This window comes from Prinia subflava, chromosome 1 (genome assembly GCF_021018805.1).
Source record: "Prinia subflava isolate CZ2003 ecotype Zambia chromosome 1, Cam_Psub_1.2, whole genome shotgun sequence".
Lineage (NCBI taxonomy): Eukaryota > Metazoa > Chordata > Aves > Passeriformes > Cisticolidae > Prinia > Prinia subflava.
The window spans coordinates 53828243-53843606 of record NC_086247.1 but is presented as its reverse complement, the minus strand read 5'-3'; the positions used below and the strand labels follow the sequence as shown (position 1 = coordinate 53843606).

The following is a 15364-nucleotide window of genomic DNA, read 5'->3' as shown; positions in this document are numbered from 1 at the left end:
TGTGGGTTTCCTACAGGGTCGCAGCCTCCTCCTGGCATCCACCTGCTCTGGTGCAGGGTCCTCCACTGCTGCACATCTCTGTTCCTCTCTGGACCTCCGTGGGCTGCAGGAACACAGCTCCCTCAGCACGGTCTGCATCACAGGCTGCTGGCTTGTGTCAGCTCCTGTGCCTGGAGCACCTCTCCCTCCTCCACTGACCTTGGTGTCTGCAGGGCTGTTCCTCTCACGTGTTCTCACTCTGCTCTTCCCTGGCCTCAGCTGCATCTGTGAGAAGTTTTTTTTTTCCTTTTTAGCCGTGTTACCCCAGAGGCTCTACCACCATCACTGATGGTGTCGGCCTTGGCCAGCTGAGTCTCTCTTGGAGCTGGCTGGCACTGGCTCTCTTACAAAGCTTCCCTTCTCTTAAAGGGAAGCTTTTGGCAGCTTCTCAAAGAAACCACCCCTGTAGCCCACCCTCCACCAGAACCTTGCTGCACAAACCCAACAGATTTGGGCAAAAAGACTGAAATTTATTTGTTGTTAGCACCATCTGTTTTACTAAAAGTCACTGTATCTGCAGTGTGCCTCTAATTGTTTCATTACATTTTTCATGAATAAATATTTTATTGCCATTCCAGAGACTTTAAAAATTAATTATTATAATCCACATTGTCTATATCAATGAAATGCTGAGTGACCAGACAAACTATGAATTAAAAAATGAGCTTGGCTACTAGATCCATGTTGCAAGTAGCAGGAAGTCTTGAGCAAGAGTTCAGTTTTTGGCAACAATCTTTTGACTTTTATTGATGAGTCTATTAGTGAAAAGGGATGTGCACTGCAGCTCTGAATTTCATCATTAAAGAAGTATCTGAGATCTGAACATAGAACTAACAATCATATTTCCAATGCATTTCAGTGTGTGTTAAAGTGTAGAGTCAGAACGCTTGAGATGCTCAGTGGCAGCTGAAAGAGGTGAGAAATTTGTCAAATACAGTGTACTATTGAGAGGGAAGATCTTAAGAGATTCTCAAACAATGTTTCGATGAACTGTAGAAAACAGATATGTGTATTTGTTTGTTCATGTTTTAGCATCTAAGCCCTCATCAGTTTAGCTGTGGGCTGGTTTTTTTTCGGAGCGAGTTCAGAGCTCTATGCAGGAAACTGCAGACCTGAGGCTTGCTTATGTGAAGTCCTTTTCCAGCTCCTGTTAGTTATCCAGTAGAAGTTTTCCACTGCTTTGTAAACCACACCACTACACACATGCCCTACAGCCCCCACACACACATGTCAAGGGCCCTGTGGCTGAAAACCCTCTGAGAGAAATCACAAGTGTTTTAGGAGGAATGAACTAATGATCTTGGGAGATACAAGGATGGAGAAAGCTGTTAGAATTCAGAAAGTTATTACCTAAGTGGACTAGGAAGAGAATTGGATTTTATTTTGATCATTAGCCTAAAGTAGAAGATAGTGTGAAGATGCAGATGAATACAGGCCCTGTTTTGAATTAACATAAGGCTTTTTTGACCTTTTTTAGCATAGATAGGTACCTATTTTAAAGCTTAGTTAAAATCTATAGGCATAACTTCTCTACCTTGTTTATTGCAGACATGTCTATAGAGTGACAAATGGACAAAAAAATCAAACCAGATAACACTTTAAAAGCCAATTTTTTCCTTGACTTGCCTATAATCTGAGACTCTGGAACTAATATAGAGGATGATCCAGCAACACTTATTGGAGTGCATCATAGAGAGCAGAAACCTTTTGTAGTACTAGTTGTACTTACATAAAAACTCAGTAGAGGGCAGAATGAAACTTGTGAAAGAAGGAACCAGTGCTAACAGATGGACTAGCACCAGTTATTAAAAACAGTTCTGAAGAGCAGAAAGCACTACAGCTGATTGTGATCCTTTCTTTTAGAAGCATTTGAGAGAGAACATTCACATTTTCATATAATGGTCAGCTACAGGCAATCTTAAGATCCAGTACTTTCCATCACAGAGGAAAATGGAGTTACCATGGACTTACTGACTCTGTGCAGACCAGCTGTTAAGGCTCCTGTTTAGCATTCCAGATGTATAATTCAACACACAGGCATTGCATTTCGTTCTCCTGCATGATTTGTCTTCTGAATCCAGTGTGCAGGCTTTATACATGTTTGCAATATCCTATATTCTTCCTAAAGGTACTTCTTCTTGTCCTTTTTAATATTTGAGTATCAGAAGATTGTAGCAGTGAAGATTACTCTGTGTGTAAGGACAGTGGAAGGGTTTATTTTACTTTTTGGATTTTGCTTAGGGTGTTTTAGCAAGAAGAGTAGTTTAGGTGAAATAAGGGTAACAAAGTTGTTGGCTTATCTCCACCTAGCAGTATTGAATTGTAATAATATGATCAATTAAAAAAATTATAGCATAGCATTTACTAAGTGAAAATAGTATAGAGGTAGGGTGGGGCTAATGCTTTAGGGTAGTTTGTCTGCAAGGGTTTAGTCTTTTATTTGTTTTAACATGATTTTACCAAGTTTTAAATAAATTCCACTGTGATTTATTTTGCATTACTCCCTTTAACCTAAAATGTGGTGTTATATTTTTAGACAGTTCTGAACAGTAGACAAAGCTACTTAGCCAATGATGCCCAAACTCCAAATTATGAGCAAGTTTCTGCATTTAGAATGAATAACAGATAGTTTGAGTAACACTGCAAAAGTAGTAAAGGTCAAAATAGAAATTCTAAATGTTTATTCATGCATTCAAGGTATTAATGCAAAGCATAAAAAGTCTCTGTGCTCTGCCACTTTTCCATCTGTGGTTAGTGACTCCATGCTGTGCCAACCTTTTGCAGCTACCAAGAGGTTTATAGTTTTATTTTACATTGAATTTAAGAAAAAAACCGCTTTGCATATATTGCACTAGTCTTACAATGATTTTAAAATATGTCCCCTAAAGATTTTTAGGACACCATATATGTTTTCAGTTCAGTTGTGGTTTTGTTATTTTCTTATTTTGGTTTACATACTTGGCAAAATCCATTGGGTTTTAATTTTAATAAACTGACAATGAGTTCTTGAAAAGAACAATTTAAATCTGAAAACAAGCTTTGGGGGTTTTTCATTATGTTTAGGAAAAATGTAAGCAATATGGTGGTTTTGTTTATTAAACTTAGCTGCTTGGATGAGATCCCTGTATTTGCTTTTTATGCAGTCTAAAAGATGCATTGAAAGGCATTTTTGAAAACTTGATTTGTTTCCTTTCAAAATTCTACTCTGTCTGCCACACACAGTCCTCAAAGTTTTCTAGATTTTACACTAAATGTGACAAGAATGTAAATTCATTCTCTGTTTCCATAGAAAGGTGCCTTGGGAGTGGAAAAAGCTCATGGATTTTCACTGGAAACTCTCCTGTGGTATAATTAATGTTCTTTTTTTAACAGTAACAGAACAAGTGAAAATGCTTTAAAGTCATCCATATTTACATATTGTGTCCAGAGTGTTTCTGGTATAACTGAGAAAATAATCCAGTGTTCTCTACATATACTATGCCCTCAATTCCTCAGATGCTTTCTGACCTCTTTTATAAAAGAACTTAAAACTGAAGTTTTTGCCATACTCTTAACACTAAAGTTTTTGCCACCTTTTATGTACTGCCCCCCCTTCTCATATTTTAATTTTTCTGGTAACTCAAAAAGCATGAATTGTAACAGGGTATAACCATTTTTATACAAATTATCCTGATGAAATTTTCATCTGACAGCCTCTGGCATGTTTTCTCTTTCCAACAGCAAATATCCACAGCAGCTTTTGCCATACCTATATTGGCCAGGCTTGTTACTTCTGTGTTTTCCAAAGATCCTCCAGAGTCTTTTGGCATAGAATGTCAGCACACGTGCAAAGCCAATGACTTAGTGACAGTCACATAAACCAGCTCTGTGGCATTTAAAATTCCTGAACTTACGTTTTCCTCAAGAACAAAAAGCGAGTCTAATATCTACTTCCTAATTATCACTGCAAAGTAGGGTAAATGCAAGAGCTAGGATGCTCTAGCAGTAGATCAGATTTATGCCAAAGCTGATCTGAATTATAACACAAGTATAGAAGTTTCTTAAACAAAACCTCCAGCACTGCAGTGAGAAGCTGATCTGTACTTTTCCTTAAGAGGCCCCTAGAGCACTCCCTTTATGTCTGAGACCTTGTTAACAGCTCACCATGACACAGGGGTGCCTTCAGGAATTAAATGGATGTCCAAGAATCCCAACCAGGAGATTTGTCTTGAGCAGCCAAGATCTCTACAGCTCAGTTTACAGTCCTCTGGAGATCCTACTAAATAGTTAGCTGGGATGTGACAGTGCAGAAGAGGAGACCGAAACACAAGTGTTTGTATAGCATTTCATTATTTCTGTATCTAATATTTGTTCAGTCACTGACCATATGGGTTTCTTGGAGCAGAGAATTTGGAGTTACATTTGTCCTTAGACAGATTTTTTTTTCCTTTGTGGCATTTTTAAGAGAAAACTAATAAATCTAAGATGCTTCAAAACACCTTTCCCCCTGCCCCCATCCCACAGACAAGTGCTTTCCCACCTTGGTCTCTGGAGCGTGTACCTTCTTGTCCTTTTCTGTACCTTTGCAGCATGATGCAACAGCAGGAAAAATGTTAAACACACTAAAATGAAGCAGCTTTTCAAAAGTCACCACGTGCAGTTGTGGGTAACATTCAGGTTACTGTCCTGACTTTCTTAGAATCTGAGTAGTTTTAACAACCTGAAGTTACAGGGGCAATTGTATAGCTTGTATAGCTCCAGTAATTTCTTTGAGAAGAATTATGCTTAGAGAAGAAAATTGTGTCTCAAATCATAGGCTGACACATTTCCTGCTGCTTGTTGAGTGTACAGGGTATTAGGAACTTCCTTTCACTAATTGTCTTAAAGGACAAGTTTCTGTCTATTCATCTCATGTTTTAGAGGGATGAACCAGCTAGTTTCATATTTATTTGGACTGCCAACCATAATTATTGTGCACTTTATCTATCCTGTTAAAGATATGTTTACATTGTTGAGCCAAATAACTAAAGTATAACAACTGAGCAGCTGCACTCATCACCCCTTTAAAAATATTTGTTTCCTTAAAATAGTTTACAAAGTATATGCTGTATTAATCTGTTACTTTAGTCATGTTCCCTTCCTACTGTAATAATACTGTAACCGTTATAATACTTCCCTCATCCCAGTGCAATACTCAATGTACCAATTCTTCAAAAGATCTCTCCTTCGTTCATTTAAATAAGCAAAGCACGTGTGTGTGAAACACAGTAAGGTCATTAGGGAAAGTTTAACCTTGTTTCAAAAAAACATGTTATCCTTTATTCTCTCAAACTATCATATCTTAGCCTTTCCTTATCTGTCAAGCTATTGTGCTTCTCTGCATTTTAAAGTGGAGAAACAAACAATAAGCAGTTGTGCAGAATATCAGCTAGAACCATACTATCTGCTTACAAGGTGCAAGACCTTGTCAGGGTCTACTGTAGATGTTTAGATAACATTCCTTTTGACCTGCCAGGTCATGCATCATGGAGAAAAAAGCCTTAAATTAACGACTTTCAAATCCATCTGAGACATAGGAACAAAAAGTGGCATGGAAAGTCTTGTAATAGCCCCAGAACTTTCTCTGCTCCAAAGCTACTGGTGACGTTCTATTTTTAAATCTTACCTGGTGCATGTAACTCGGTGAGCAAAGGCCTTGAAACTCATTCACTGATCACAGCAGTGTTATGTGCTGCCTGCTGAGCATTGGGCACAGTGGTGACCCACACTCAGGGGAATGGAGCCAGTTCCTCCCCGTGTTCTGCAGCCACCGCAGTGGGTCAGAGGTGTTTGGACAGTGCTGGAATGCAAAACCTAAAAATGGTGCTCTGAGCAGTGCTACTGCAAATACACTACAAGGAATGGGAAAATTCAGAAATGCTGGTTTAGCTTCTTAGTCCTGTGCTGAGGTAGATCTCTTCCTAAGGCTGGAATTCAATGTCCTGTTTAAAACATAAATGACTCAAAATTATGGTTTCCCCCATGCTGTATGGTGATAATTTGCAAGGCTTGTTTGGAACAGGTATTTTTCAATAGGGTACTGATGAACAGTAGAAGTCTGACTCAAGAGCCCCCAGATTCCCATAGATGGATGCCCTTTGCTGAGTCTGCTGGCTGGATATTGAGAAAATCTACTTAGGGCAGATGCTCAGTGCTATGTACTATTAGTGAGAGGGGAAAACAGTTCCCTGTGGAGAATGTTATCCCTCAAGAAAGAACTGGAAGTGGCAACAGACAAGGAATGCAGTCCTCATGTTCCAAGTTTGTTGTTACAATTTGTATAAATCAGTTAAGTAGTTGGCATATGACAGAGTGCCATCTGAACACTTGAGTTTTGCTGAGTGTTTTCACTACTTCTTGTTTTGAGAAGAAATTGCATTTGGATTTCAGAAGTAAGCAAGAATCTCTGCTTCTTGTAAAATTAGATATACCATAAGCAGTTGCTGCTTCTAGTGAAGTCTTACAGAAAACTGAGTCGTGGAGGGCCTGTACCTGTACCTGATTTACTGCTCCATGATGAGCAGCAGCACTTCTTGACTCCCACCGAGTTTGTAATTCAACAGGACAGGGTAACTGCTTCCTCATAAAGAGACACTAGTTCCTTTTCCCTCATTGATGTAGTACCTCCTCTTAGTAGGAGTTCAACAAAAGTGTGTGTCTGTGTGTCACAAGCAATGCAGAGGTTCCCAGGGAGTTTGAAACCTGGGAATTCCTCTTTTCCCCACATGAAACATTGTAATTCTAGTAATTGCCATTAATTCAAGTACAACAGTAGCATAAAACTACCTAGAAAACATACAGGCAGGAATGTTCCAACAGATGCATTTGGATTATGAAATTCCTCTCTTAGAAGAGAACAGTAATTCAGAGCTGAGGAATTTCTAAAATTACACAAAAAAAATCTCCCATTAGCATGTCAGTATTCAAAAGGGAATTTACACCAATAACTTCTTCAGTTGTGAGGTTTCAGGCTGACCAGAAATAAACCTTCATAGGATTAATTTGCTGTTTCTCTAAGTGTGCCCTTTTTTCACTTTAGCAGGCGCATCAATGTGTTCAAGACATATATTTGAAAGGTGGAGAACAAGTGGAACAGTTGCAACTTTTTGAAGATACAAATCTTACCACATCTAGAAAGTAATAAAGGGTATGTATGGCTTCATTTTTTTTTAAACTTCTTCCTGTGTTAGGAAGTACTGATCATTTTCTGCAGCCAAGAAAAATTCACTACTAAAGTAGCTGGCATATTACAGGTGAAGAGAAAGCAGACATGATGTTTCAATTAAATTTGAATGACTTGTAGTTTGGATAAAGAATTTTTGTGACAATTAAAAATGGAAAGCATTAGTAATATACAAAACGTGTAATGTAACTAACTTAAGTAGCATTTGTTACATCAATTAACATCAATTTTTTTTTTCCGAGGGAAGAAATGTTAGTTCTGTAACTTGCAACCACTGAATAAAGGAAAGGAGAGAGTATTTCACAATTTAAAAGCGTGCTTTTGGGGGTTAAAAATTATTTTTTGATCTCTATGCAAAACTAAATTCCTTTCTTTGTGGGGAAACTCTCAGTAGCTATTTCTAACTTTCAGGAGTAACTGGCGAGTATTCAAAATCATAAAGTTATCTGAGTTATTCCACCATTTAAAAATATTCTTTGCATTGCACTATTTGGAAAATTGCAGTTCAGTTTTGCTCATGTTAATACGCAACATTCAACAGTATCTTCCCCCTTCCTGCCAGGGGTTACTGGCAGGCTGTTACAGTTACAATTGCTACTATTTAGGCTATTGCTTGATTAAGAATAATTATTTCTGTTGGGGTTTTTTCAATTGCATGAACTTCTACTGAAAATAATATAGAACATGAAATTTTACCAAAACTAAGAATGCACTGACACCAAAAATAAATTTTAATTGCACTTACTTCAGTGAACTTATAATGCATTTATGTAGACTCTAAGTATCACTCATGTTATCAGATGCTACTGTAAGTGAATTTTAAGGGTAACTTTTAAGTGAATTTTAAGGATAACTTTCTAATGGCTCTGCCAGGAGCAGAGTATGTTAAGTGAAGGGGCTATTTAGTTCAGACTGCTGAAGAAATTAGAATATTATTTCCTTAATTCTGGAAGGTAACCATTTCTGCAAAGAAAGATAAGGAAAACCTTTTTAAAGTAGAATAGAAAGCCATTTAAAATATGAGAATTTCAAGAGGCATTGGAGCAAGTAGAAACCACACCACTGAAATGCAGTTTGTTTACTCTTTTTTCTTCCTTGTAGAAACTTCATCCACACTTCATCAAAATGCAGCGGAATCTGTTACATTCTGCATCTCAGCTGGCGCACGGGACGTGTTGGTTCTTCCCTCGCACCGGTGTCTTTCAGTGCTTAAAAGGACAGTCTGTGTTGTCTAAAGTGGGATGCAAAGTGATTCTGAGACTGGACCCTCCTAAACGATGTCTTCATGCAGGTGCAGCTCACTTTGCCTCAAAGAAAACTGCTTTTTCCTCACAGCCAGCAGACGCTTCTCACAAAGGACCGGAAGAGAGAAATCCTTTGCCGTCGGCCACTGATGTGCCCAAGCAGAGCCCTGCAGAGTCAGATTCTTCAGAACCTGATCCATTACAAGATAAATCAATTAGTCTTGTTCAGAGATTCAAGAAGACTTTTAAGCAGTATGGGAAAGTCATGATTCCAGTGCACCTTCTCACTTCCACTGTATGGTTTGGATCCTTTTACTATGCGGCCATGAAGTAAGTCGATATTTTTTTTGCAGTGCACAATACCATGGTTGAATTGAGATCTACTAGCGAAAGGACACAGAAATTATTATTGCATGTTAAAAAGTGCCTTTATATTTAAAAGAGAAATGTGGCTACATTTTTGACTAAAACCTAAGATAATTATTGAAAGTATGTAGGATTTATGAGTGTCATGTACACACTTGCAATAACCTTGCAGTTATTGCTGTGTACCAGCAATATGATGTTGCTAATATTTAAAGGAATGCTCATCTCTCCAAAATTATGCATGGATGTAAACAGCATTGAAATTATTAGTAACGTCTCAAAAGGTAAAGACAGGGAATTGGAATCCTGATTATGAATGTCTAGTTGAGATCTTTATAGACCTTTTCCTTTTTTTTTTTTTTTTTTGCCCTTGGACTTCAGAGTATTTTATCACTTCCTCCCCACTTCATCTCCCGTCCTTCTTCATGACTGGATTTTCACTTCATGGATTTACCTCACTTAGCTGTTCACAACCTATGTGTGTGCCTTCCTTTTCTGTTTGTTTCCTGTCTTTTCTGCCATCCACTGAAAAACTGAGTATCTAATTCTAATTTCTTTTTGTAAACAGCATGTGCTAGATACTCTTCTGGAAAATGGCATTTATCAGAAAGAACTATTACATCAATTATGAGCTGCTAGTTTGCTAGTTCAGGTGAAAAAAGGTTTTATGTATCTGGAAATAGTTCGCTAAATATGAGCAAATGTTTATCTCTGGAGTGCTGGTGTTGTATATTTAATAATAGAAAGCATGAAACAATGACGGTTTGTAGTGGCATGGATGGAGCTCTGACATCAGAATGCCTTACTGCACAAGTGTTTGTTTTAGTTACTCTAACCAGCTGGCATAATTGCCCTTTCTGGGAGCTATAGATCCAAATGTCATTCTAAATTTAGCTCATGTCAGAGGAATAAAGGTCTTGAGCTATAAAAATATTTTGCTTTGGATGAATTCAGGTTGATGCTTACATCCAGACATTTCAGATTGAGTGAAGATTACTTTTCTTGAAACTCTAAAGCCTGCTGCTAAAGTTTTATTTAAGGTTTTATTTTAGAGCTTTTCATTTGGCAGATGAAAATAACTGAAATATTCAACTAGAAACAAATTAAACTAATTATAACAAAGCTTCAGTTTGTTATGCCACAGGAGCAGCACCCTCTTGAAGTGGAAAAATAACTTTCAGAATGACTGGTCGTTTAAGACTAAGCAGCAGTGGTGTATGAAATGACACAGTTAGTGCTGTCTTTCAGCTCCTACTAGGTCTCCATTTCCTACTCTGGGAATAGGCCTTTAGACTGTAGGTTCTAGTAACTGTTGGTAAATTACTGCCTGTTACTGTTCCTGATGATAAAGTGATTGCATGCTCAGAAGAATGCTTAAAATATTAGATAAAAATGGATAATGGTACTAATAATACAAAATCTCTAAATATTGGAAATTCAGGTCTTCTATGACAGTGTGTAGCTTTCTTCTGTAATTTAAAGAAGAGCTTTCTTTTCCCCTTTGGTGTTTCCCTGGATTTCAAACAAAAAGAAATCGTGATAGGAGCTACCTCCACCCATCTTGACACTTTATATTGGCACACTAGAACAACTGAGCACAAAGCCCCTGAAGTCTTGTCCATCTAACGTGTTGCTTCCTTTTTTTTTTGCCACAATCCATGTTTGATATATTTAGAAATTAATGGAGAACATTGTCTGAAATTTTAAAAGGAAAAAAAAAAGGCAATTTTAGGCAAAACAGAGCATGAAGTTGAATGTGCACAGCTGGAGCCTGATTAGCTGTCTTACCACCATTACATCTATTTACCTCCAAACATAAACTGAGACACAGGTAAGTTAGAAACTATTCCACCTATCAGGGATAATACAAATGAGTCACCTTTTGAAATGCTGAAAAGAACATTATTTTCATGTGGTCAGAAACATAAATCCTGTAAGTATATTGCTTAGATAAGAAAACATTTTGTTCTCAAATTATGAAGTTTGTGTAATAAAGAAATAGTATTCTAAATTACTGTTCAGGTTTCAAATTCCCATTTGAGTTACCAATGTTTTTCTCTTTTATAGTGGGGTGAATGTTGTTCCGTTCCTAGAGTTGATTGGCTTGCCAGACAGTGTAGTAGACATCCTGAAAAATTCCCAGAGCGGGAATGCACTAACTGCATATGCATTGTATAAAGTAAGTATAATTATAGTTTGTAAATAAGCTCTAAGTCTTGCCTGGTGAACTAAACAGGGTTTACTTGTTTACTGCAGAAAGAATTAATTAGCTTTCTTCGATAGTTACAAGTACTTAAGCATTCATTTTGTGGTAAAAATAGTCCCATGCAAGTTGATATGTGTTCTGTGTTCCTTCAAGGAGCCTATCTGTATTTCTAAAATAACTGCATTGCTGCTGAACTATTGCAGCCCTCTGAGATGACAATTAAGTTATTAAGTTATTTTTCTGTATCCCTGACATAATTAGCAAGGACAAAGAGGTAAAGTCTAAATACCTCATTGAATTCCAGATAGAAGTAGTTATTTTTATCTTAGATAATTTTTTTGTCTTCCCCTTAGTTCTATCATTCTCAAATATTTTCATTGTCCATTTTAATCAATTACTTACATTCAGGTTTGGGTTTTCCTTTTATTGCTTCATATGTGCGAAGTCTATGTTTGGGAAATTTGAAACATGTCAGACCACTCAAAAACAAGATGCAGTATTTGCTGTACATGCCACTCATTTGTTTTGGTTCCAAAAGTGATGTATTTCTTGCCTGTTTTCAAAGGGGTTACAAAGGGGGTTCAAATGTGCAAGTATGACTCTTTCCAAGTTTTCCTGTGCCTGAAGGAGACCAATAAATAAATATGGTTAAATATAAAGATGTTGTTGTAGCTGGAAGATCTGGCAGTGTTGGAAGAATCTCAGTGTTTCACATGCAGTCTGCTCTGCATTGCATCAAGATGCTGAATGCTTGTCCTACAAGCTGCACAGGGAGGGTTCGTGTGTTGATCCATTTTTTTTTAAGGGAAGTCTAATGCCCTTGCTGCCTCTGACAAAATGATACGTTAAGTAAACGCTGTGCATTCCTAGGGGATGCACTGTGAACTGGCTTATAGCCTTATAAATTCAAGATACCTGGTCAAAATAAATTTTCAACATAAAAAAACCCCTTTTGCTGGATGCTATTTTCCTGTTTTATCTATGTGCTGTGTTCTCTGGTTTCTTTAAGATTGCAACTCCTGCCAGATACACTGTGACTTTGGGAGGAACATCTGTCAGTGTTAAATACCTACGTAAGCACGGCTACTTGTCCACACCACCACCAGTAAAGGAATACCTACAAGACAGGATGGAGGAAACAAAGGATAAAATTACAGAGAAGATGGAGGAAACAAAGGATAAAATTACAGAGAAGATGGAGGAAACAAAGGATAAAATTACGGAGAAGATGGGGGAAACAAAGGATAAAATTACAGAGAAGATGGAGGAAACAAAGGATAAAATTACAGAGAAGATACAAGAAACCAAAGAAAAAGTTTCATTTAAAAAAATAAAGGAGTAGGAGAGAGGCTTAATTTTTGGATATCTCAAACTTAGCACTTTAACCCTTTGTGAGGCAGGATATGCAAAGTGCACTTCTAAGCTTTTTTTTTTTTTTTTCTTTTTTTCTTTTTTTCTTTTTCTTTTTTTCTTTTTCTTTTTTTCCCCTTTGTCTATAGACTACAATGGCTACGTGGATTTAAAGTTCCTTGGGGAGGAGGTTGTGACAAAATTTCAATTTACAGAAGGAAAAGTATATCTCAGAAGTTAACACTTCCCATGGTAATAATGTTAATAGTTACTCTTCCCTCTTTTTTTTTTCCACACCCTCCTCCTCAAAATGAAGGCGATTTCTGCCAAAAGCCACTACTCTGTTCTTCTTCCATCATAGTGCACAGCCATGGTTCCACTAGACTGAGCCTTCCATTAAATAAGAATGAAGATTTCTGTTGGGAAGAGCAGCATGTTTAGGTTTTTAGATTACGTGGACCCAATTCAATTGTGATCATCTCCCCATCTGAAGCAGACCATTGCCACTGATACTGCACATGAAGGAATTGATGGATCAGCTACTCAGCAGGAATTAATTACAGTGGCTTCCCTGGCTTCAGCCAGGCTGCAATCGTTTACAGGTTGAGACTATGAATCTTTCTTGAACAGTGCATCTCTTCAGAAATCTCGACTGAAAGCTATAGGCAGATGAGTTAATCACAGTAGCCATACTGTCAAGCATAGTTTGTTTCCTGAAGTTGATTTACAGTACAAAGTCATTAAATGAAATTAATCAGTTGTATATTAAACACTAGGATTTGTTCATTGTGTTAAAGTTTACAAATCTGCTCTATTTCATTTTTGAAGCAAAAATTTGAAAAAGAAGTTTATTTGAGAAATTGCTATACTAAGGGACTTTTTAAACACATGGAAAGTTAAGAGTTAAATCCTGAAGTTCCTCCTCCTCCCTCAGACCTCAGTAAAACAATTTGACAAAAATAAGCATGATTTCTGAGATGGTGATCACCCTCTACAAAACTTTTTTCTCCCCTAGATTAAGTCAAGCAAACACTTACTCATACCTGAAGGCTGAAATGCTGTCTCAGATGTCGTAAAAGACTGAAGTTGAAACTCTTCTATTTGGCTGGGCAGGCAAACTTCTGTCAGTTTTTATTCAAATGTAGGCAAAATTGAAGTGTGTTTTTCCTATTTCTACTACAGATCTCAGTTTGCAGCCACTCAGCATGTGTAAGTTGTTTAACAAAGGTGCTTTTTTGCAGGGGGATATGGGGAAGCAAAAGAGTTGGACCCTGAGCATTGCAGTTGACTAGAGTGAAAAACTATAGCTGATCAGCTCTGCCCCACTGTCCTGTTTTCTTTCAAGTCAGTGAGGGCTTCTCCATGTTTAAGTGAGTTGAACTTCATTAACTAAATTGTGCAGGATTGATTACATACTTCTCTGCCTCTGCCCTCGTGTAAAATAGTAACTGCAATCTAATGCCTACCTCACAGGGATGTTGTGAGGAATAATCACTGTATATTCAGCGACCTGAAGATGTAAAGTGCCATGTTTCTGATAAATATTATTAAAAAAATATTTCTGCGAACCCTTACACTGCTAAATACTACTGTAGGACTAAAGTTTATAGATGTTATTTTGTTTTTCTATTTTAGTGTGCTTTTCCTTACTGCCCCCATGCACACCTTCTTCTGATGTTGACTTTTGTTCTGATTTCCTACTTTTGGGGCCAGTGTTACCCATGTCCTGCAGGACCCTGCAAAGCCCAAAGTGTGCCCCAATAATATTGCGTGATCACTCTCAGTCTGGGACTATATATGGGATCCTTTTAATGCAACTCACAGGATCCATCTCTTTACGCAGGGCAGGGACTGCCCAGGGGCACCTTGGTGTCCTTTGATGAGTTTTTAGCCCTTAGACGTTGGAACTTGTTCATTACACCATCTCTTCTTACCCTTCCCCTTGTCCAGCTAGCCTGGGACCGTTCTAGTGTTTATATGATCCATCTCTACTAATGCTAAGTACAAAAGCTGATTGACTTGAGTTGACTGTCCTGTGTGATCATTTCTGCAGCTGCAGAAACGGCTCACAGTGACTCTTGCAAAGTGCCTCCTCTGTGTAGGTGGTTAGTTTTGCAGCATGGAGAAGCTTGAGGATTTTCTGGGACAGCCACATCCTCCACCCAGCATGTCAATTAACAAAGCACAGAGTTATGTGGTTCCATTTATACAGAGCAAGAGGGAAAATCTTCCAAGACTTTGGAAGTCTGACCTGGAGAGCTTTTGTGACAATTAGTCACATGCTTGGCTGTACTGGTGACCTTTTCTCAAATTTGCCTTATGTGGAACCTCTGCCTCATTAGTTCAGAGCACACCTGAGGAGTTCCTGGGCTGCCCCAGGGAGTGAATGTAAGGCCGCTTGGTGCCCAGCAGGTACCCAGCTACACTGCAGTTTGAACTAGGCTAAAGTTGACTTTCATCCTGTATCTCACTTACAAATTATCTTGCCACGATACTAAGGTGCAGTTCTTGTTAGTGACAGTCAGCCTTAGCGTGAGTCTGCATGGCTGGAAGCCAGGGGCCACCACCCTTTGGAGAGGCACAGTGTCTGCACTGTGCCAGCAGGCTGGAGCAAGCAAGGGGCACCTGGGGACAGCACAGGGTCTCCTGGTATCCAAGCCAGCACAGTTGGCACACTCATGTGGCAGCAGTGTCCCTTAAGATGGAGCAGCATCAGTGAGTGCCTTCAGCAGCAGAGAAGGAGCAAGGGAGCAGGTGCCATGGCCTGGGAAAGAGGCCCTAAGGCAGCCCACAAGTGACCCAAGCAAGGGAGTGCCCAGCGAGTGCCAGGAGTCCTTGGTGAGGTGAAAAGCCCAGACAGAAGCCCAGCAGTACCTGCCTTTGCCCGCAGGACCATGCAGTCAGTGCTAACAGGGCTTGCCCTTTCACCTCGGGCACCTCAGCATCCCCATGGGAAAG

The 15364-nt window shown here is 38.6% G+C and overlaps 1 protein-coding gene across 9 annotated transcripts in view; it reads left to right on the top strand.

Annotated features, from left to right (window-relative positions):
* Positions 1-15364, top strand: part of FAM210A (family with sequence similarity 210 member A) — a 21228-nt gene extending 5864 nt beyond the window's left edge. For 5 of the 9 annotated variants that reach the window (XM_063397136.1, XM_063397160.1, XM_063397167.1 and 2 more), the window contains 4 exons: positions 7097-7204; positions 8342-8814; positions 10918-11029; positions 12066-15364. In XM_063397136.1, coding sequence (XP_063253206.1) covers positions 8366-8814; positions 10918-11029; positions 12066-12398 — 894 coding nt within the window. In that variant the 5' untranslated portion in view covers positions 7097-7204; positions 8342-8365 and the 3' untranslated portion in view covers positions 12399-15364. Of the gene's footprint in view, positions 1-913; positions 955-7096; positions 7205-8341; positions 8815-10917; positions 11030-12065 lie in introns of those variants that run through there. The other 4 variants (XM_063397182.1, XM_063397175.1, XM_063397201.1 and 1 more) reach the window with 2 other exon arrangements.